This window comes from Saimiri boliviensis, chromosome 13 (genome assembly GCF_048565385.1).
Source record: "Saimiri boliviensis isolate mSaiBol1 chromosome 13, mSaiBol1.pri, whole genome shotgun sequence".
NCBI lineage: Eukaryota > Metazoa > Chordata > Mammalia > Primates > Cebidae > Saimiri > Saimiri boliviensis.
Window position 1 is genome coordinate 54118411 of NC_133461.1, and position 24789 is coordinate 54143199.

The window sequence follows — 24789 nt, forward strand, 5'->3', positions numbered from 1 at the left end:
GGGGTATGCTTTTTTCCTCTTCTGCCACTTTCTACTTTTTAAAAGAAGGATGGCCGTCCGACCTTCCTGTACTGGCGGCCACAGCCGGTGCCATCCTTGGTTGCAGACAGATCGCCGGCTGGATGTGGCTCGGCGCATCCCCAGGCTGCAGGGCCTTCCCGGGCGCGGCCCCTTTAAGGAGGCAGACGCCGGGGCGTGGGGAGGGGGGCGGTCCCCGCGCTGACTGGCGGAGCTCGGAGCTACGTGGCTGTCTCGGGGCTGCTGTTGCTGCCGCAGGGTTCCGGCGGGGGCCGGGGGTTCGGGAAGGCACCGCGGGTCCCCGGGAAGGGGACGAGTTGACAGATGTGCGTGAGGAAGCCCCTGGTCGGCCTCACCTTTTGTACCTGCTATCTGGCTTCTTACCTCACGAACAAGGTGAGGGGGCGGGCGCGGGAGGCAGCGCTTGCACGTGGGAGGCTTGAACCGCATCATCTGCCCGTGACAAACCGAGCCTCCGACTTTCTGCCTCATTCTTCCTGGTGGCGATCGAGAGCGAACCACCTCCATAAGGGATGATGCTCTTTTAGAAATAGGATTTGCCAGCCTGTACTGTCCCCGTTTCCTGCACTGTAAAGCGCGGCACATCTCCTGGGAAACAGGATTTTAGGGCTGCCCATTTTCTGGGAACTTGGTTTGGGGCTGTGTGGACTAGTTTTAAGAGAAAGCAAGCAGTTGGCTCCTGCTCTCCCTGGGGAGGAAGAGTCAGAAGAATCTGACACATCTTGCGTTTTTTCTAAGCAGGCCAGTGTCCCAGAGTTCCGTGAGAGTCCAGAAGCCTTCAAATAGAAGAGATTAAGCCATCTCCCCCTCACACTGCTGAATCCCGAATCAATTTTTTTGTATGTCTCCATTGTAAGCACTTAAGGCGTTTCTGATGGCATTATTATTATTTTTATGAGAGGAAAACTCTCTCTGTCACCAGGCTAGAGTTTAGTGGCACGATCTCAGCTCCCTGCAACCTCCGCCTCCCGGGTTTAAGCAATTCTCCTGCCTCAGCCTCCCGAGTAGCTGGGACTACAGGCGCACGCCACCAGGCCCAGCTAATTTTTTTATTTTTTTAATAGAGACGGGGTTTTACCCTGTTGGCCAGGATGGTCTCGATCTCTTGACCTCGTAATCTGCCGGCCTCGGCCTCCCAAAGTGCTGGGATTACAGGCGTAAGCCACCGCGCCCGGTCGGAATTGTTATTTTCAAAATAAAACGCACATTTAATTTTAGGTTATACGTCATGAACTCATGAAACCCTTTTGGTGAGGAGGCAGAGAAGCATTAATACCAGGTTTGGGACTTTATTTTGCAAAGAGAGGGAAGCTGACTTTGGGTTTGGTACCATGCAGGGAAATGGTGGAACCAGTAGGACCCAGTGGGCGTGGCTGGGGCATCACCTGCTGGCCTGGACTTTGGGCTGGCTCCAGCAAAAGTGGGAATACAGAGTGCAGGACACATGGCCGCACTGTGGGGTCTCTACTGTGGGCTCCCCCCTGCTCTCCACCTTTCCTCTCCCCTCTCTTGCTCTCTGGAAAAGAACCATCAACAAACAGCATTTCTTTCTGCCTCCTCTCCTACAGAGAGTGCCTCTCTTTATATATCCAGAGGATGCTCCCCAACCCCCTTTCCCTCTCCAGTTTATTTTTATTTTTGAGATGGAGTCTCCCTCTATCACCCAGGCTGGAGTGCAGTCACATGATCTCGGGTCACTGCAACCTCCACCTTCCTGGTTCAAGTGAGTCTCCTGTCTCAGCCTCCCGAGTAGCTGGGACTACAGATGTGTGCTACCATGCTGTGCTCATTTTTGTATTTTTAGTAGAGACGGAGTTTCACCATATTGGCCAGGCTGGTCTCTAACTACTGACCGCTGGTGATCTGCCCACCTCAGCCTCCCAAAGTGCTGAGGGATTGCAGACGTGAGCCACCGCGCCCGGCCTCCAGTTGATTTTTAGTCAGGGCAATAAGCCTCTGAAGGTCCATAAATGCAGCCTTCCTGGTAGGCAGTGATGGGTTTTACTTACTGGCTCTACTTACTTGGCCTTTGGAACTTACTCTTTCTTTTTAAATTTTATTTTCGAGATGGAGTTTTGCTCTTGTTGCCCAGGCTGGAATGCAATGGTGTGATCTCGGTTCATTGCAACCTCTTTCTCCTGGGTTCAAGTTATTCTCTTGCCTCAGCCTCCCAAATAGCTGGGATTACAGACATGCACCACCATACCCTGCTAATTTTGTATTTTTAGTGAAGATGGGGTTTCTCCATGTTGGTCAGCCTGGTCTCAAACTCCTGACTCAGGTGATCCACCCACCTCAGCCTCCCAAAGTGCTGGGATTATAGGCGTGAGCCATCACACCCCGCCTGGATGTACATTTTCATTTGTGGCACTTTTACAAAATTTATTGGAGCCCCAAGGTATTTTATAAATTTTTGTTTGTTTTTTGAGACAGGGTCTTCTTCTTTCACCCAGGTTGGAGTGCAGTGGTGTAATCATGGCTCACTGTAACCTCTGCCTCCCAGGCTCAAGTGATCATCATACCTCAGCCTCCTGAATAGCTCGGACTATAGGTGTGCACCACCATGTTGGCTAATTTCTGTATTTTTTTTTTTTTTTATAGAGACAAAGTTTTGCCATGTTGCCCAAGCTGGTTTCTAACTCCTGGGCTCAAGCGATCTGCCCACCTTGCCTTGGCCTCCCAAATGCTGGGATTATAGGTGTGAGCCCCTGTGCCGAGCCAACACATTTAATCAAAACAATACTTTCCATATGCATAATGCATTTTGATGTTAGATGAAAATTGTTTCTTCCCAGGAATGGATAATCTGAATAATCAAACTCATAGCTGACCAAGGGCCCTGAGAATGTAAATACAATGGTTTGGAATGCTTTAGCTTGGTGATGCTGGAAGTGTCAGAGCTAGTACAAAGAGTAGGTCAAAAACAGCAGAAGGCAGGAAGGAAAGGGAGAAGGAAGAGATTGTCTTCAGAGGGAGGAGGAGGTGAGCTCGAGAGTGGAGTAGAGAGACAGGAGAACCAGGTATGGGTGCCAGTAGTGGCTGTACATTGTGGGACTCTGGTGAGGAACTTTATGTCTCTTAAAAGCTTGAACTCTTATGGCCATTATTTCATCTTCTCAACCAGGATGGTGGTGGTCCCTTCTGGCAGCCAAGGCTGGGTGGGTCAGCTTGGACCAAGTAGAGGCCAACTGGGAAGAAATCTGCAATGGACACCCCATGAGTGTATTTTGTCTATTATGAGCATATTCTACTCTAATGTGGCAGAGAGCATGTAATTTCTCTGCCACATTAATTTTCTTTGAATTAGTGAAGTTTTTTTTGTTGTTGTTGTTTAAAGTAGAGGATGCTCTCTTCTAGCTTTTGAAGCTTCTGTTTTAGTTTATTTCCATATTTCTTCATGTAATTTTCTCCTTCAGCTGTTCCCCTATTTATTTGAAGAAAGGAAATTCTTTTTTTTTTTTGAGAGGGAATTTCTTGCCCTGTCACCCAGGCTGGAGTGGAATAATGTGATCTCGGATCACTGCAACCTCCGCCTCCCGGGTTCAAGTGATTCTCCTGCCTCAGCCTCCTGAGTAGCTGAGATTACAGGCATTAGCCACCATGCCCAGCTAACTTTTGTATTTTTAGTAGAGATGGGTTTTCACCATGTTTGTATTTTTAGTAGAGACGGGGTTTCACCATCTTAGCCTGGATGGTCTCAATCTCCTGACCTCATGATCCATCCACCTCAGACTGCCAGTGCTGGGATTACAGGTGTGAGCCACCACACCCTGCCAAGAAAATTCTTTTTTAAAAAAAATTTCATATAGCTCATTCTGACCCCCTTCTACTGTTTGAAAGAATGGTATTTGTTAGAAGTTTGAGGCAGCAAGTGTGCTGTCAAAGGAAGCTGCCCTAGGTACAGAGGGAGGAGGAAGCACCACACCCTTGGGCTCTGGCTTGGTGGCCTGGGCTGGCCCAGGCTGATGACATGTTCCTCTGTCCTTTGGGAGGTTCCAGCTATAATCAGGTCCTAGGCAGCCAGCTGTCGTTCCCCTTATAGAAATTGAGCCTTCAGCTCAGAAGCAAAGTTCATTTTGATTCTGGACAAGTGGTTGGCATCTGTAAAATACAAAGAACTTATTAAATTAATAAGAAAAATACTAAAACCTCAGTGAAAATAAATGGGTAAAAGGCATAAGTAGACAATGCACTGAAAAAAGAGATATGAGGCTGGGCATGGTGGCTCATGTCTGTAATCCCAGCACTTTGAGAGGCCAAGATGGGTGGATCATCTGGGGTCAGGAGTTCGAGACCAGCCTGGCCAACATGACAAAACCCTGTCTCTCCTAAAAAATACAAAAATTAGCTGGATATATGTAGGAGCACATGCTTGTAATCCCAGCTACTGGGGAGGCTGAGGCAGGAACATCGCTTGAAAAAAGAAAGAGAGATACGGGTGTTTTTGTTAACTTTCACATGGCCTCACCTACTTTTTTGGGGGGTTTATGATCTTTTTTTCATGAGCTCTTTTTTTTTTTGAGACAGAGTCCTGCTCTTGTTGCCCAGGCTGGAGTGCAGTGTTGTGATCTTGGCTCACTGCAACCTCTGCCTCCTGGGTTCAAATGATTCTTCTGCCTCAGCCTCCTGAGTAACTGGGACTACAGGTGCATGCCATCACGCCCAGCTGGTTTCGAACACTTGACTTCGTGATCTGCCTGCCTCAGCATCCCAAAGTGCTGGGATTATAGGCATGAGCCACCATGCCCGGCCAGCCCAATCACTTTAGTATGACTTGGGAGGTCATTTGTTTGCCCAGTTTGTGATTTTGGTGGGAATAATGGCCTTTTAAAAACTGACATGTGCTTTTGTTTCTTTAATAGAAATTTTTTTGATTGTCTGGTTTGTCAATTTTCTATCATTTGAAATGTCCAACAATCTGCTGTTTGTTTTTCAGTATGTCCTGTCTGTCTTGAAATTTACCTACCCTACATTATTCCAAGGGTGAGTATCTTTTTTGCTTTTTATATACATTTTTAGGAAATGTCCAATCAACATCATTATTTGAAATAGTTTTAATAACTGCATAGAGTTTTTTTGTTGTCAAATAGATATCTTGTAAGATATTTAGCCACCTTATTAACAGACATTTAAGTTTTGTTCCATTTTGGGGGTATGAAAACAATGTTACAAGACATTTTTGTGTTAAATTCTGCCAAATTTCCAATGATTTCTTTGGGATTGATTCCTATATAAGAAATTTGGGTTAGGCTAGACATGGTGTCTCATTACTATAATCTCAGCACTTTGGGAGGCTGAGGCAAGAGGATTGTATGAGGCCAGGAATTTGAGACCAGTTTGGGCAACATAGCAAGGCCCTGTCTCTACAAAAAAAAAGAAAAAACAAAACTGGCTAACCATATGCAGAAAATGAAACTGGACCCCTGTGTCTTACTATAAATAAAAATTAACTCAGGATGGATTAAAGACTCGGGTGGATTAAGATCTCAAACTCTAAAAATCCTACAAGAAAACCTAGGAAATACTTTTTTGCACATTGACATAGACAAAGAATTTATGATGAAAGCAAATGCAATAAATACAAAAATTGACCATCAGGACCTTATTAAACTAAAGACGTTCTGAACAGCAAAAGAAACTATTAACAGAGTAAACAGTGTTGCAAACTATGTATCCAACAAAGGACTAATATCCACAATCCATAAGGAATCCAAATAAATCAACGAGGAAATAAAACAAATAATTCCTTTAAAAGTGAGCAAAGTCCATGAATAGACACTTCTCAAAACAAGACATGCAAGTGGCCAACATATGAAACATTGCCTGCTATCACTAATTGTCAGAGAAATGCAAATCAAACCATCATGAGATACTATCTCATACCAGTCAGAATGGCTATTAGTAAAAAGTCAAAAACTGGCTGCGAGTGGTGGCTCATGCCTATAATCCCAGCACTGTGAGAGACCAAGGTGGGTGGATCACCTGAGGTCAGGAGTTCAAGATGAGACTGACCAGCATGGTGAAACTCCGTCTCTGCTAAAAATATTTAAAAAACTATCTGGGCGTAGTGTCGCATGCCTGTAATTCTACCTACTGGGGAGGCTGAGGCAGGAGAATTGCTTGAACTTGGGAGGCAGAGGTTGGAGTGAGCCAAGATTGCACCATTGCACTCCAGCCTGGATGACAAGAGTGAAAATCTGTCTTAAAAAAAAAAAGGCAAAAAAATAATATGTTGGCAAAGTTTTGGAGAAAAGGGAATGCTTATACACTGTTGGCAGGATTGTAAATTAGCTTAGCCCCTATGGAAAGCAGTTTGGAGACTTCTAAAAGAACAAAAAATAGAATTACCATTTGACCCAGCAATCTCATTACTGGGTGTATACCTAAGGAAAATAAATTGTTCTACCAAAAACATACCTACGCTCATATGTATTTTATCACAGCACTATTCATAATAGCAAAGGCATGGAATCAACCTAGGTGCCCATCAACCGTGGATTGGATAAAGAAAATTTGGTACATATATATACCGTGAAATACTGCACAGCCATAAAAAAGAGCACAATTATGTCCTTAGCAGCAGCATGGATGCAGCTGAAGGTCATCATCCTAGTGAATTAACAGAAACAGAAAACCAAATACTGCATGTTCTTACGTGTAAATGGCAGCTGAACGTTGGGTACACACGGACAGAAAGATGGAACAGTAGACAGTGGGATTCCCCAAGGGGAGAGTTAGGGAGGGAGATAAGTAAGGATTGAAAAACTACCTATTAGGTCCTATGTTCACTGTTTTGGGTCACGGGATCAATAGAAGCCGAAACCAGCACCATGCAATGTACCCATGTAGCAGATCTGCACATGCACCCCTTGAATCTTAAAAAAAATTATCTGAGTATGGTGACATGTACCTGTAGTCTCAGCTACTCTGGAGGTACAGGCAGGATTGTTGGACCCTAAGAGTTAGAGGCTGCAGTGAGCTGTGATCATGTTGCTGTACTCCAGCTTGGGTGACAGAGTGAGATCTTGTCTCTAAAAAAAATAAAAATTAATAAATTCGAGTTAAAGTACATGAACATCTTTAGTATTCATCTTGAATATTAACAGATTCTTTTCCAAAAATGTTTTCCCAGTTGACGTTGCCACCCAGCCTCAAACTGTGATTCTCTTTGCTGATTTCATGAGCAAGAGGTATATTGTTTTGTTGTATAATTTTTTAGGTTATTCATCAAGTTGGACAATCTTCTTATCTTATGTATGTTATCCACTTGTATCTCATTTTCAGTGAATTGTCTAGTTGTACCTTTTATCCCTTTATTTTCATTGAGGTTTTAGTGTTTTTCTTATTAATTTAGTAAATTTTTTTATATTTTAAGGAGGTCAACCAGTTGTCCATCATGTTTTTGGAAATAATTTTTGCAATTTGTTCTTTGTCTTTTGATTTGTTTATAATTATTTTGATTATTTAAACATTTTGATGTGGTCAAATGTATTGATTATTTCATTCACAATTACTTCCATTTTTTAAATGTTTTTTTTCTTCTCCATCATAAAACCATTTAGATATTCACCTATATTTCATTAAAGCTTTATTCAAGTTTTAATCATTGTCAGTTTAATTTATATGGTGCAATGTGAGAAAAATGTCCCTTCTCTAGTAGTTAACTGATTTATACTAACCTCATTTATTGTATAATCCTTCCTTTTGCCTTATGCCTAAGGCATAACATTCATTTAGATGTTCACCTATATTTCATTAAAGCTTTATTCAAGTTTTAATCATTGTCAGTTTAATTTAGCATATGGTGCAATGTAAGGAAATTATCCCTTTCCCAGTAGTTAACTGGTTTATACTAGCCTCATGTATTGTATAATCCTTCCTTTTGCCTTATGCCCAAGGGCATAGCAATGTGTATATGATTGTTAATCTCATATACAGATGGTCCCAACTTAATGACAGTTGGACGTAGAATTGTTTGACTGTATGATGGTGTGAAAGCAATATGCTTTCAGGAGAAACCATACTTCAGCTTTTGAGTTTTGCTGTTTCCCGGGCTAGCAATATGCCATGCAATACTCTCCCCTGATGCTGAGCAGTAGTAGCGAGTGGTGAGCTGCAGCTCCCAGCCACGTGAATGTAAATGTTCTGAACATGTTTATGGTAGGCAAAGTCAAGCTCTGGTGTTCGGTAGGTTATGTGTATTCAACGCTCTTTCAATTATGACATTTTCTTTTTTTTTTCTTTTGAGATGGAGTCTCGCACTGTCTCCTGGGGCTGGAGTGCAATAGCATGATCTTGGCTCACTGCAACCTCTGCCTCCTGTCTGGGTTCAAGCAATTCTCCTGACTCAGCATCCCTAGTAGCTGGGTTACAGGCATGCGCCACCATGCCTGGCTGATTTTGTATTTTTTGTAGAGACGGGGTTTCACTACATTGGCCAGGCTGGTCTCGAACTCCTGATCTCAGGTGAAATGCCCGCCTTGGCCTCCCAAGGTGCTGGGATTACAGGTGTGAGCCACCGCACCGAGCCAATTATGATATTTTCAATGTATGATTAATTTGTTGGGACATAACTCCATTGTAAGTTGAGGAGCATCTGTATAAAGTCATTTTTTGGCTGGGCGAGTTGGCTTATGCCTATAATCTCAGTACTTTGGGAATCCAAGGCAAGAGGATCTCGTGAGGCCGGGAGTTCGAGACCAGCTTGGCCAACATGGCAAAACCCTGTCTCTACTAAAACTGCAAAAATCAGCCCGGTGTGATGGTGAGTACCTGTAGTCCTGCTATTCAGGAGACTGAGGCACAAGAATTGCTTGAACCTGGGAAGCAGAGTTTGCAATGAGCTGAGGTCACGCCACCACAGTCCAGTCTGGGCAACAGTGCGAGACTCTGTCCCAAAAATAAAAGATGAAAAATAATAAAGTTGTTTTTCTAGGGTCTCTTTTTGGGTACTCATTTGTCAATTTTGATGATAAGGGACTAATGCTGAATTGTTTTAATTATTAAACCTTTTAAATATGTAGTAGAGCAAGTCAGCCCTCATTCTTCTCCTTTTTTTTTTTTTTTTTTTTGGCAGAGTTTTGTTTTTTCCTCCCAGGCTGGAGTGAAGTGATGCAATCTTGGCTCCCTGCAACCTCCGCCTGCTGGGTTCAAGCAATTCTTCTGTCTCAGCCTCCTGAGTAGCTGGGATAATAGGTGCCCACCACCACACCCAGCTAATTTTGTATTTTTAGTAGAGATGGGATTTCACCATGTTGGCTAGGCTGGTCTCGAGCTCCTGACCTCAGGTGATCCACCTGCCTTGGCATCCCAAAGTGCTAGGATTACAGGCTTGAACCACAGCGCCTGGCTTCATTCTTAACCTTTTTAAAAAAATGTTCATTATATTATCACCAGTACGTTATTTCAGGTGAACTTTAAAATACTTTGTCAAGCTCCTCCCTAATACTTCATAGCAAATGTGTTTGTTTTTATAGAGGCAGGCTCCCTCTCTGTCACCCAGGCTGGAATACAGTGGCATGATCATAGCTCTCTGCAGCTTTGAACTCCTGGCCTCAAGTGATCCTCCCAGGATTACAGGCATGAGCTACTGTGCCAGGCCTCGTAGCAGAGTTTTAAAGTATCTTCTGTGATTATGTGTATTTTAGTCAATAAAGCTGGGATACTGGTTTCTCTCTCACAGAGTAGCAAGTGTTTTCTGGTCCTGGCTGTCTTTCCGCATCTCTCAAGGTAGAGGGACTTAAGGAATTTGCATAAGAAAGGGGTGATCTCTATGCTTGGATTGCCACTCTCCTCCTTGTCCTTGGGTGAGTCAGACTGAATGCACCTCCCCCATAGAGTGTAAGATCTACAAAGGCTGGAATTTTGACTTATCCATTTTGTCATTGGAGTATTTCCAGTGCCTAGAACAATGCCTGGTGCCTGGTAGGACAGAGTAATGTATTCTGCAGATGCTTGGGGCACATCAGTGAAGAAAACAGATCCCTGCTCTCATGGAGCTTGCTTTTTAAATTCTGGCTGTTCCTTAAATTCACCTGCAGTGAATGGTTTTCCTGCATCCGACTGTACAACTCAGAACCTGGGAGTCATTCTTGTTTCCTTTGTCTTCTTCATCCTCAACATCCAGTTAACCACCAGGGCCTCCTAGACATCTTCAGAATCTGTCCACTTTGTTCATCCATGTTGCCCCTTTCCAGGCACCGTCACCTCTCCAATTACTATAAAAACTGCTAACTTACTTCTTTGCCCCTAGTCTTGCTTCTCTCAGAAACATTCCCTCCCTTGTAAAGAGAGGGAGCTTCCCCAGAGGTAATGACAGTGTCACTCCCGTGCCCAGAACCCTTCAGTGAGTCTTCAGTTTGAAGTCCCAGCTCCTTATGATTGACGTGGTTCTTCAGGACCAGCCCTTTCTTTCCAGGGTCAGCTCTTGCTGCCCCCTCTTCAATGCTCCAGTGCTGGGGTCCAGACCAACTGAACTTCTCCAAGAAGCTTTGAATGAAGCCATTGTCTCTCTCACCTCTGGGCCTTTTGCCTTGAACATGCTTTGGGTTTTTGTTCAAATTTATTTTCTCTAGGAAGTCTTACCCGCTCACTAGACTAGGTTAGTGGCTCTCAAGAGAGTGGCTTATGGTACCTGGTACACTTCTTTTCAGGGCTTCACACACTTGTTTGTAATTACTGATTAATTACCTTACTTTCACTAGATTGGGGTTTCTCCACCTTGGAATGACATTCCAGTGCTGACATTTGGAGTTGGAGAATTCTTTGCAATGGGGACTGCCATTCACACTGTAGGATGCTTAGCAGCATCCCTGGCTTCGCCTGTCTAGATTCCAGTGGCATACCTTCTGCTCCTTTCCCCAGCTGTGACAACCAAACGTTTTTCTAGACATTGCCAAATACCCCCTGGAGGGGAAGATTGCCTGGTTGAGAATCACTGTGCTAGACCAAACTGTTTGAAGGCAGGACGCACATTTGGTGTGTTTTGCTTGGCTGGGTCAGTGAAACTTCACACAGGATATGTACAAACTAGGTGTTAGAGGCTGAGCAGTATCCACTACAAAGAGATGGGAAGAACATTATGGGGCAAGAGGACGGCACACCCAAACTCTCAGAATTCAGCATGACCTGGCATATTCCCAAGGCTGTGGGCCATCCTGTGTGGCTAGCATGTGACTGCCCACAGCAAGCAGACAGCAGCTGACCCTGCAGAGGGGCAGGTGCAAGTCCCAGAGGTGTGTCACACTCAAGTGACTTTGTCCTTTAGGCCAGAGTTCTCAACTGTAGTGTTGCAACACGAGTATGTTGTGGTCATAGTCACTTCCGAGGTGAGGTGTCTCAAGTCATTTATAATGAAAACAGGGTTTTGAAATTTATGAATGACTCACCTAAACTCAAAAAGCAATTAGAGCAAGCTACTATGCCTCTCTCTCATTTGGCATTCTGATGTGTTTTCTGCACTGGGAAAGGGAGAGGTGTTTGTGACTTGTGCTGCCTCTGCACTATGCATGCTGGGGGCAGTGTGTCTCGGGTGAGCTTCATGACCCCGATTGTGTTGGCAGAAAAGAGGCTGAGGGTTGCTGTCTGTGGTACCAGGAAGACTCATCTGTTTTTAAAACAAGCAAGTAGGACAATTAAATTCACATTTTAGGATAGACCCTTTGACTGCAAAGTAAAGAATGGATGAAGGGCCACCTTGGAGAGACAGGGACCAGTTAACGGACTAATGCTGTGAGCCAGGCATGAGGTGATGAGAGCCTGAATTGAGACAGAGGCAGGAGGGTTGGCAGGGAAGGCTTCAGATTTGAGTGCTGTTATGGATATAAATAAAATCAATAGGATATTGTGCTTAGACGAGGGAGGTGAAGGCCGAAGAGGTGAGCTGGGATGCCACCTAGGTTTTTAGTTTGGCTGATTAGGGATAGGGAGGACGATTTGAGGGAGAGGTTCCGGGTGATGATTTAGGCATGTTATCATTGGGAGCTTGGGAGGGAGGAGAGGAACGGGCTGAGGGTTGAAAAGGTACCTGTTGGCACAATGTACACTATTCAGTTGGTGGCCACTGGAACCCCAAACCTCACCATTACTCACTATATTCATGTAACAAACATGCACGTATACCTCCAAATCTATGAATAATAGCAATAATCATCATTATTGAGAGCTCGTGGGAGATCACTGTGGCGGTAACCAAGTGAGAACGGGGATTCGGGACTCATCAATGAAGAGACAGTGGGAGAAGCAGTGGCTATGACTGAGGCTGTTTGGGAAAAGTCTAGAATAAGAGGAGAAGAATGTTCACGTCAGTACTTACTGGGCAGCTGGACTGTAGAGAATAGAGATTGAGAAGGAAAGTTCTGAGAAATGGGATAATTGGGAGAGAGTGGGATAAAAGAGTGGTAAACAGAGTTGAATGTGTCTCTTTGTGTCAGTCGGCAGGTTTGACCGGGCTGGGTGGTGTTGGAGACCAATCATGGCACTCTGTGAAATTCACATAACCTCTTGTCCTTTCCAGGTGGCAGACCCTCATGGGTGGACTTTTGCTTCATGTGTTCTGGAAGCTGGGCTGGGTAGAGATCAACAGCAGTTCAAGGTATAACCTCTCTGTGCTGGACTCTTGCATGATTCACACTCTGCTTGCTTTCGATATAATTCCATGTGGTGTTACACTGGAAACACAGAAGTTTATTTATTTACTTATTTAAGAGACAGAGTCTTGCCCTGTCTCCCAGGTTGTAGTGCAGTGACACAATCTCAGCTCACTGCAACCTCAACCTCCTGGATTCAAGCAATTGTTGTGCCTCAGCCTCCCAAGTAGCTGGAATTACAGCTGCTTGCCACCATGGCAGGCTAATTTTTATATTTTTAGTAGAGATGGGGTTTTACGATGTTAGCTAGGCTGGTCTCGAACTCCTGACCTCGAGTGATCCACCTGCCTCGACCTCCCAAAGTGCTAGAATTACAGGCATGAGCCACTGTGCCCAGCCAACACAGAGGCTTATTTGAGGTGTTTGATATCTTAATTCCTTCTAACCTTGAGAGTCAGTGATTTTATTATCAGATAAAATTTAAATAGTATTTTCCTAAGTAATAATGCCACTAGTATAGTATTAAGATTAACTGATACATTGATGTAGTGTGGGGAAAGAAGTTAATTGAGATATATATTTTATAATGTCAAATTAACATTGCTTTGTTTTGATTATAGGATATGATGAATGAAATTACATTAGCTTAAATAATTTTTGAAGTAAATTTCTTATTTTAAAATTTTTTCTGGCTGGGCATGGTGATTCATGCCTGTAATCCCAGCACTTTGGAAAACTAAGGTGGGAGGATCACTTGAGCCCAAGGGTTTGAGACCAGCCTGAACAACTTAGGGAGACCCCACCTCTACAAAAATAAGAAGAAAAATATTAGCCAGGTGTGGTTGTATGTGCCTGTGTTCCCTGCTACTTGGGAGACTGAGGTGGGAGGATCACCTGAGCCTGGGAGGTCAAGGCTGCAGTTTGCTGTGATTGCACCACAGCACTCCAGCCTGAGCCACAGCAGGAGACCGTGCCTCAAAAAAATTCCTACCTATAGACAAGTTAGAATAATACAGTGAACTCCCCTACCCATTACTCAAATCCCCTTATTATTTTACCATGCTTTTCTTATCATTTTCTCTTGATGTACTGTGCATGTATATACATGTATATGTGTAATATGTAGACATAAATATATAAACTTTTTTTCCTGAACTTATTGAAAATAAGCTGTAGATTTGACAGGAAATGTCTCTTTTCTTTACACTGGAATTCTTTAGGGTGTATTTCCTAAGAGCAAGGACATTCTCTTACATGACTGCAATAAAATTATCAAAATCAGGGAGATATTAACATTGATACAATACTATTTATTGTCTCATTTAAAGACCATATTTTGCCAGTTATCACAGTAGTATCCTTTCTACCCCTCCACTCTAAAATTCTAGTTTGGAGTCCAATCCAGATCACACATTACATTAGTTGTTATGATTCTATTAAAACAGCCTTTGAAATACATTTAAGAGAAATTTTGGCCGGGCACAGTGGCTCGCTTCTGTTTTCCCAGCACTCTGGGAGGCTGAAACAGGTGGATCACTTGAGGTCAGGAGTTGGAGACCAGCCTGACCGACATTGTGAAACCCTAACTCTACTAAAAATGCCAAATCAGCTGGGCACGGTGGTGCATGCCTGTAATCCCAGCTACTTGGGAGGCTGAGGCAAGAGAACTGCTTGAACTCAGGAGGCAGAGGTTGCAGTGAGCTGAGATCACGCCATTGCACTCTAGTCTGGGTGATAAGAGCGAAACTTCATCTCAAAAAAAAAAAAAAAAAAAAAAAAAAAAAAAAAAAAAATCAAAGACCATGACATTATTTAGCCAAAACTATAACCTGAATTGTTTATCTACTCCTTCCTCACTTAGATATTCTCCTGATTCTTTGAGAACATCTTTTTAATCCTGAAATGATACACAAAGTGAAAAGAAAACTAAGTTAAGGTTTATATGAATAAAGGAAACATCCCCGCTGAATGATCAGGCCAAGTCATTTACCTTGTAAATTACTCTGCCCAGTTTCTCCATGAATCAGATTAACTGCTAAATTGTTAAGTCACCCCTTTGTTTGGCACTCTGGAGAAGATATGAGAACATGTTTAGCGTAAATATTAATAATTTTGGTTTCTCGACCAGGTGAGATGGCTCACACCTGTAATCTCAGCACCTTGGGAGACCGGGGCAGGAAGATCACTTGAGGTGACTGGCCTGGCCAATGTGGTGACACCCCATCTCTACTAAAAATGCAAAAAAGAGCTCAGCGTGGTGGTGACATCTGTAGTTCTAGCTACTTGGAAGGCTGAGGCAGGAAAATAGCTTGAGCCAGGGAGGCAGAGGTTGGAGTGAGTTGAGATTGTGCCACTGCACTCCAGCTGGGGTGGCAGAGTGAGACCCTGTCTCAAAGAAAAAAAAAAAAGAAAAAGTTTAGGCTTCTCCTGAAAATTTAAAACTGGAGAGCAAAAAACTAGTATTAAGAAGTTTTATGGAGGATCCGACTTTCAAGATGGCCGCCTAAGAGCAGCTCAGGACTTCAGCTCCCAGTGAAAGTGCAGAGGGTGAGTGGACGCCGCATTTCCAGACGAACTCTTATTGCCCACAGACCAGGAGATACCCAGGCAGAGGGGTCGCCAGCGTCGCAGTCCCAGCCGGTGCGGCTGTTTTGGCCCCCGCGGGGCTGATTCCGCCCGCGCGGCTGCTGTGACCACTCCCTGTTGCTGCCGTTCTCCGTAAAAAAGCCACTGGTCTGGGAGCCCTCTTGGCTGGCGAGCAGAGCCTTGAGACGGCAGAATAGCCCATTCATCTGAAATAGTGAGTCAGGCCAGGGGATTCCTAGGCAAGGAATCCGCCAGGAGCCGGCGCCGCGGTTCGAGCCGACTCCGTGAGTCGCAGCACGGGAGATCCCAGCGCCTTTTCAACAAGCGACCAGAACGCGGGGTCGTTCAACTTAAAAGAAAAGACTGAGTCAGGGAGCCAGGTGATCAGGCTCGGTTGGTCCCACCCCTCCACCCCCAACAACAACGAAAACAAAAACAGTAATTGGAAACCCTCTGGGTTGAGCCCTTCAAACCAAGCACAGCTGAACCGGGACGGTCCGGCTCCGTGGGGGAGGGGCTTCCGCCATTACTGAGACTCTCCACCGCTACGGAGGCAGGCTGCCGTTGCCGAGGCAACCCGCCGTTGCCGAGGCAACCTGCCACAACAGAGAGAGTCCGCCATAACAGAGGCGGGGCCACCATTGCCCAGACAGTTCTAACTACGCCCATATAAAAAGGACTACAGGGAAGAGCTCAGGGCAGCTGGGCGGAGCCCACAGCAGCTCAGCAAAGCCCCTGCGGGCAGGCAGAGGCTAGGCTTGCTGCTAGCTGGGCGGGTCCGACCTGAAAAAAAAAAAAAAATCAAAAAAGGCAGTAGTGCAACGGAAACTCATAAAGCTCCAACTCCCTGGGACAGAGACAGACAACAGGTGGATAAACCCACAAAAATGGGTAGAAACCAGCGTAAAAAGGATGAAAACTCCCGAAACCAGAACACCTCTCCTCCTAAAAGTGATCACAACTCCTCACCAGCAAGGGAACCAGACCGGATGGAGAAGGAGGGTGATGAAATGACAGAATCAGACTTCAGAAGATGGGTAGTAAGAAACTACAATGAGCTAAAAGAACATGTTCTAACCCATCGCAAAGAAAATAGGAACCTTGAAAAAAGATTGGACGAACTGCTGACGAGAATGGACAGCATAGAGAGGAGAATAAGTGAATTGATGGAGCTGAAAAACGCAACACGAGAACTTCGTGAAGCATGCACAAGCTTCAACAGCCGAATTGACCAAGCAGAAGAAAGGATATCAGAGGTCGAAGACCAACTCAATGAAATAAAAAGAGAAGGCAAGAACAGAGAAAAAAGCGCAAAAAGGAATGAACAAAATCTTCAAGAAATGTGGGACTATGTGAAAAGACCTAATCTATGTCTGATAGGTGTACCTGAATGTGATGAAGAGAATGAATCCAAGCTGGAAAATACTCTTCAGGATATTATCCAGGAAAACTTCCCCAACCTAGCAAGGCAGACCAATATTCAAATCCAGGAAATACAGAGAACACCACAGAGATATTCCTCAAGAAGAGCAACCCCAAGGCACATAATCGTCAGATTCACCAGGGTTGAAATGAAAGAGAAAATTCTAAGGGCAGCCAGAGAGAAAGGTCGGGTTACCCACAAAGGGAAGCCCATTAGACTCACAGCAGATCTCTCAGCAGAAACCCTACAAGCCAGAAGAGACTGGGGGCCAATATTCAACATCCTTAAAGAAAAGAACTTTCAACCCAGAATCTCCTATCCAGCCAAACTCAGCTTCATAAGTGAAGGAAAAATAAAATCCTTTGTGAACAAGCAAGCACTCAGAGATTTCATCACCACCAAACCTGCTCTACAAGAACTCCTGAAAGAGGCTCTACACATATAAAGGAACAACCAGTACCAGCCACTCCAAAAACACACCAAATGGTAAAAAAGCAGCAACACAATCAAGAATCTGCATCAACTAACCAACAAAACAGCCAGGTAGCATCAAAATGACAGCATCAAATTCACACATAACAATACTATCCCTAAATGTCAATGGACTAAATGCCCCAATCAAAAGACACAGACTGGCAAATTGGATAAAAAGCCAAAACCCATCAGTGTGCTGTATCCAGGAAACCCATCTTACATGCAAGGATACACAAAGGCTCAAAATAAAGGGATGGAGGAAGATCTACCAAGCAAATGGAGAGCAAAAAAAGGCAGGAGTTGCAATTCTCATCTCTGATAAAATAGACTTTAAAGCAACAAAGATCAAAAGAGACAAAGAAGGACATTACATAATGGTAAAAGGATCACTGCAACAAGAAGAGCTAACGATCCTAAATATATATGCACCCAATACAGGAGCACCCAGATACATAAGGCAAGTTCTTAATGACTTACAAAGAGACTTAGACTCCCACACAATAATAGTGGGAGACTTTAACACCCCATTGTCAATATTAGACAGATCAACCAGACAGAAAAACAACAAGGATATCCAGGACCTGAACACAGACCTGGAACGAGCAAACCTAATAGACATTTACAGAACTCTCCACCCCAAATCCACAGAATATACATTCTTCTCAGCACCACATCACACCTACTCTAAAATTGACCACATAATTGGCAATAAATCACTCCTCAGCAAATGCAAAAGAACAGAAATCATAACAAACAGTCTCTCAGACCACAGTGCAATCGAGTTAGAACTCAGAATGCAGAAACTAACTCAGAACCGCACAGCTTCATGGAAACTGAACAACTTGCTCTTGAATGTTGACTGGATAAACAATGAAATGAAGGCAGAAATAAAGATGTTCTTCGAAACCAATGAGAACGAAGACACAACATACCAGAATCTCTGGGACACATTTAAAGCAGTCTCTAGAGGAAAATATATAGCAATGAGTGCCCACATGAGAAGAAAGGAGAGATCGAAAATTGACACCCTATCATCAAAATTGAAAGAGCTAGAGGAGCAAGATCAAAAAAACTCAAAACCTAGCAGAAGACAGGAAATAACTAAGATCAGAGCAGAACTGAAGGAAATAGAGACACAAAAAACTCTTCAAAAAATCAATAAATCCAGGAGCTGGTTTTTTGAAAAGGTCAACAAAATAGACAGACCACTAGCCAGATTAATAAAAAAGAAAAGAGAGAATAACCAAATTGATGCAATAAAAAACGATAAAGGGGATATCACCACAGATTCCACAGAAATCCAAACCATCATCAGAGATTATTACAAACAACTCTATGCACATAAACTAGTAAACCTGGAAGAAATGGATAAATTCCTGGACACCTGCATCCTCCCAAGCCTAAACCTGGAAGAAGCCGAAACCCTGAATAGACCAATAACATGGTCTGAAGTCGAGGCAGCAATAAAGAGCCTGCCACCCAAAAAAAGCCCAGGTCCAGATGGGTTCACAGCTGAATTCTACCAGACATACAAGGAGGAGCTGATACCATTCCTTCTGAAACTATTCCAGACAATCCAAAAAGAGGGAATCCTTCCCAAATCATTTTACGAGACAAACATCATCCTGATACCAAAACCCGGCAGAGACTCAACAAGAAAAGAAAATTTCAGGCCAATATCCATGATGAACATAGATGCAAAAATCTTCAATAAAATACTGGCAAACCGATTGCAACAGCATATCAAAAAGCTCATCCACCATGATCAAGTAGGATTCATCCCGGGGATGCAAGGCTGGTTCAACATACGCAAGTCCATAAACGTAATTCACCACATAAACAGAACCAAAGACAAAAACCACATGATTATCTCGATTGATGCAGAGAAGGCTTTTGACAAAATTCAACAACCCTTTATGCTAAAAACCCTCAATAAACTAGGTATTGACGGAACGTATCTCAAAACAATAAAAGCTATTTACGACAAACCAACAGCCAATATCATACTGAATGGGCAAAAACTGGAAGCATTCCCTTTGAAATCTGGCACTAGACAAGGATGCCCTCTCTCACCACTCCTATTCAATATAGTACTGGAAGTTCTAGCCAGAGCAATCAGGCAAGAAAAAGAAATAAAGGGTATCCAAATTGGAAAGGAGGAAATCAAATTGTCTCTATTTGCAGATGACATGATTGTATATCTGGAAGACCCCATCATCTCAGCCCAAAATCTCCTGAAACTGATAAACAACTTCAGCAAAGTCTCAGGATACAAAATCAACGTGCAAAAATCACAAGCATTCCTATACACCAGTAATAGACTTCAAGAGAGCCAAATCAAGAACGAACTGCCATTCACAATTGCTACAAAGAGAATAAAGTACCTAGGAATACAACTAACAAGGAACGTAAAGGACCTCTTCAAGGAGAACTACAAGCCATTGCTCAATGAAATAAGAGAGGATACAAACAGATGGAGAAACATTCCATGTTCATGGTTAGGAAGAATCAACATCGTGAAAATGGCCATACTGCCCAAAGTAATTTACAGATTCAATGCTATTCCCATCAAGATACCAATGACCTTCTTCACAGAACTGGAAAAAAACACCTTAAACTTCATATGGAACCAAAAGAGAGCCCGCATAGCCAAGTCAATTCTAAGCAAAAAGAACAAAGCGGGAGGCATCACACTACCGGACTTCAAACTATACTACAAGGCTACAGTAATCAAAACAGCATGGTACTGGTACCAAAACAGAGATATAGACCAATGGAACAGAACAGAGGCCTCACAGGAAATACAACATACCCACAACCATCTGATCTTCGACAAACCTGACAAAAACAAGCAATGGGGAAAGGACTCCCTGTTTAATAAATGGTGTTGGGAAAACTGGCTAGCCATGTGCAGAAAGCAGAAACAGGACCCCTTCCTGACACCTTACACTAAAATTAACTCCAGATGGATTAAAGACTTAAACATCAGACCTAATACCATAAAAACCTTAGAAGAAAATCTAGGCAAAACCATTCAGGACATAGGTGTAGGCAAGGACTTCATGACCAAAACGCCAAAAGCAATGGCAACAAAAGCCAAAATAGACAAATGGGACCTAATCAAACTCCACAGCTTCTGCACGGCAAAAGAAACAGTCAGTAGAGTGAATCGGCAACCAACAGAATGGGAAAAAATTTTTGCAGTCTACCCATCTGACAAGGGGCTGATATCCAGAATTTACAAAGAACTAAAGCAGATCTACAAGAAAAAAACAAACAAGCCCATTCAAAAATGGGCAAAGGATATGAACAGATACTTTACAAAAGAAGACATACAGGGGGCCAACAAACATATGAAAAAATGCTCATCATCACTGGTCATCAGAGAAATGCAAATCAAAACCACATTGAGATACCATCTCACACCAGTTAGAATGGCGATCATTAAAAAATCGGGAAACAACAGATGCTGGAGAGGATGTGGAGAAATAGGAACACTTTTACACTGTTGGTGGGAATGTAAATTAATTCAACCATTGTGGAAGACAGTGTGGCGATTCCTCAAGGACCTAAAAATAGAAATCCCATTTGACCCAGCAATCCCATTACTGGGTATATATCCAAAGGATTATAAATCATTCTACTACAAGGACACGTGCACACGAATGTTCATTGCAGCACTGTTTACAATAGCAAAGACCTGGAACCAACCCAAATGCCCAACGATGATAGACTGGATAGGGAAAATGTGGTACATATACACCATGGAATATTACGCAGCCATCAAAAACGATGAGTTCACGTCCTTTATAGGGACATGGATGAACCTGGAAACCATCATTCTCAGCAAACTGACACAAGAGCAGAAAATCAAACACCGTATATTCTCGCTCATAGGCGGGTGTTGAACAATGAGAACACATGGACACAGGGAGGGGAGCACTACACACTGGGGTCTGTTGGGGGGAAATGGGGGAGGGGCGGGGGGGTGGGGAGGTGGGAAGAGATAGCATGGGGAGAAATGACAGATACAGGTGAGGGGACGGAAGGCAGCAAAGCACACTGCCATGTGTGTACCTATGCAACAATCTTGCATGTTCATCACATGTACCCCAAAACCTAAAATGCAATAAAAAAAAAATATATAAAAAAAAAAAAAAAAAAAGAAGTTTTATGAAGGAGAGATCCTGGGAACATAGGTGTACATCAGTGTACCTGACCATGTCATGACATAATCCATATTCATAAAGAATATTCCATACAATATGCTTAACTAATCCAAAGGAGAAGTTCATTAAGTCACAATTTTGCATTTTCATGCTATAGTATCCTTAGTCAGATGAAATAAAGATTCTTTTGGGATTTTATATATTATATTAAGCACAAATCTTACTAAATACTGTGTTGTTATGGTGGATAGTTATAAGAACTGGGCTTCATTCAAACAAATAAGGATACAGAATTTACAAGGCCCGGGATGGCTGCAGTAGTTAAATAACGAAGGACACTGGCTCCAAATGGGTAAACGTATTCCTTCATTGCTTCTGAACAGCAGGAGCTTGGGCCAGAATGAGGGACGTGGCTGTCACATTGTGGCCTAAAGGCCACTGATACAGATTAGCATGGGTCTTCCTTGCTGATTCTAATTGTTACGTAATTTCAGATGTAAATTATTTACTTATTAATAGTTGTCTTTTAAAAATTACCTTACTCCTATTTTTTGAAAAGCAATGCCATTTTTCACATTAAAATTTTATTGTTATTAATAAAATATGTGTAACATAAGATTTACCATTTTAAGCATTTTAAGCATACAATTCATTGGCATTGATAATATTCTCAGTGTTGTACAATCATCATAACTATGCGTGTCCAGAACTTTTCATCGTTCCAAACAGAAACTCTGTACCCATTAAACAATACCTTCCCATTCTCCCCTCCCGCTTGCTCCTAGTAACTCCTGTTCTACTTTCTTTGTCTATGAATTTGCCTATTCTGGGTACCTTGTATAAATGGAATTGTATAATATTTGTTCTTTGGTGTCTGGCTTAGTTTACTTAGCATTAATGTTTTCAAGTTTCCTGCGTGTTGTAGCATGAATCAGAATTTCATTCCTTATGAAGGCTGAGCAGTATCCATATGTATGTATTACATTTTGTTTATCCATTTATCTGTTGATAGAATTCTCCGTATTTTTATCTTTTTTTTGAGGCAAGGTTTTGCTATGTTGCCGAGGCTGGAGTGCAGTGGCTCAATCTTAGCTCACTGCAGACTTGAACTTCTGTGCTCAAGCTATCCTCCTGCCTCAGCTTCCCAAGTGACTGGGACTACAGGTGTGCACTGCCATGCCCAGCTAATTGTTTAATTTTCTGTAGAGGTGGGGGTTTTGTAATTTTGCCCAGGCTGGTCTCTAACTCCTGACCTCAAGCAGTCCTCCCCTCTCAGCCTCCCAAAGTGCTTGGATTATGGGCATGAGCCACTGTGCCCAGCCTTTTAATGGATGTATTGAAGGGCAGGTAATTATTATTAGAGCTGGCCAAAGATTCTCAAGATTGCTTCCCTGGAAGAAGTGGTCCTTTGACTGTAGAAGTTTGAGACCCACTAGACACTTGCCCCTTGGACTTGGCAGTGTCCTGCTACGTTCTACCTGTCTCGGAATATCCATGATCACATCTTCTTTTCAGCGCCTAGCTAAACTTCATAGAAGTGTTTTCACCTCTGTCTCCTGTAGGTATATTCACAGCCACCATAGCTCTATTAAACTTTTTGTCAAAGATACCCATATCTGGGTTTCTGGTGGATCTCGTGGTTAACAACCGCTGGCACAGCTCAGGATTTCCAGCTGCCATGGCCCTTGGCAAAGGAGCGTTACCAGACGCTCAGTGTAAGGATCTAGCACCCACGTTCCTTTGTGCATGCCAGGCTGGGTTTGTATTTGCCATGGCTGCTGTTTGCTCCTGGTCTTGATTTTCTGATTATGTCATTAGGGAAGTAAAGCCCAGCTTTACTGAGTAACTATGAATGCAGAGATGAGAGAGGCTTGGCTATTCTAAAAAGGGAAATATCAGAAAGACAGTTTGGAGTCACAGAGGCTGCTATGGGGTGGGGATTATAAAGGTGGGGCTGGAGAATGGGTCCAAAGTTAGGACTGAGCAGCACAGGCCACGAAGAACTCATTTAGATTGCCCTTCTAACCTGGAGCTCAGGGAGGCCCCGATTCTCTCTCAAATGAGCCTCAGAACCTGGCAGCACATTTCTTTTTCTTTCTTTCTTTCTTTCTTTTTTTGAGACCAAGTTTCACTCTTGTCACCCAGGCTGGAGTGCAATGACTCAATCTCTGTTCACTGCACCTCTGCCTCCCAGATTCAAGCAATTCTCCTGCCTCAGCCTCCCAAGTAGCTGGAATTACAGGTGCCCACCACCATGCCCAGCTAATTTTTTTTTGGTATTTTTAGTAGATATGGGGTTTCATCATGTTGGTCAGGCTGGTCTCAAACTCCTGACCTCAGCTGATCCACCCACTTCAGCCTCTCAAAGTTCTGGGATTATAGGCATGAGTCACCACACCCAGCGAACACATTTCTTCTATTGCCAAGAAGCCATGTCTGCTGTGCCTGCCAGTATTGGCCCTACATAGCGACCTTATGGAGTCATTCTACTGCCTAGGTGTTTGGTTGATAATCTTGGATGATAATCTTGGAACCTTCCGTCTTGGGACAGATAACACTGTTGTACAGCCATAAGCTCATCAATACATGGCAGTTACTGCCGTTGCCAAGCTACTGCAGAACATTGAAGCAATTTTTCCAGGAAATGCTGAAGTCCTTTGCTAAAGGCTTTCTGTATTTTCAAAAAGTGGTTCTAAAAGAACATTGTGACCTGTTTCATCTGGCTGGACATCTGTTAGCACAGTGAGACCATGGCATTCTTTTTTGGATTCTGGAACCATTGCAGAAGGCAGACTCAGGTGTGATTTCATTGGAGATTACAGAAGCAGTCTTAAAATTTCTGTATTGCCAGCCTACAGGTTTAAATAAAAATACTTGGAAAGTAACTTTTAGCCTACTTACCACTTTTTGTCTATTATAAATAAGAGAGCAAAGTTTGAACTCTCAAGCTTTCAAAGATGAGAAATTCTAAGTTAAAAAATTTATGCTACAATACCTTTGTGACTGAAAATTTCTGAGATGAGACAGAAGCCCACATCCCTTAATTTTTCACCAAGAGTCTTTGCTGGAGAACAAGAACAAGTATCTTTGATAAAACCTCCAAATTAACTTAGCACGGTCTATGAAGAAATGAACAGTTAACCAATCATTGAGGGTATAGATTGTATTTATTTTTAAAAATTTATTTATTTATTTAGAGACAGAGTCTTGCTCTGTCACCCAGGCTTGAGTACAGTGGTGCAATCATGGCTTACTGTAGCCTCCAACTCCTAGGCTTATGAGATCCTCTTGCCTCAGCCTCCTGAGTAGCTGAAACTATAGGTGAGAGCCATCATGCCTGGCTAGTTTTTAAAATTTGTTTAAAGACAGCATCTCACTATGTTGCCCAGGTAAGTCTCAAACTCCTGGCCTCAAGCAGTCCTCCTGATGGCCTCTCAAAGTGTGGGATTATAGGCATGAGCCACCATGTCCGGCCATACATTTTATTTATTTATTTATCTTAGAGCTGGGA

The 24789-nt window shown here is 43.2% G+C and overlaps 1 protein-coding gene across 12 annotated transcripts in view; it reads left to right on the forward strand.

The window, feature by feature from the left end:
• The first annotated feature begins 259 nt into the window (after positions 1-259).
• The window catches only part of TMEM241 (transmembrane protein 241), a 156109-nt gene continuing 131579 nt past the window's right edge, over positions 260-24789 (forward strand). For 10 of the 12 annotated variants that reach the window (XR_012513144.1, XR_012513149.1, XR_012513150.1 and 7 more), the window contains exons 1-3: positions 260-414; positions 4976-5022; positions 12554-12631. Coding sequence is in view for 5 of the 12 variants with exons in the window: in XM_074383681.1 (XP_074239782.1) it covers positions 343-414; positions 4976-5022; positions 12554-12631 (197 nt within the window). In the remaining 7 variants the exon portion in view is untranslated. Of the gene's footprint in view, positions 415-4975; positions 5023-7171; positions 7230-12553; positions 12632-24789 lie in introns of all 12 variants that reach the window. The other 2 variants (XM_074383683.1, XM_074383682.1) reach the window with 2 other exon arrangements.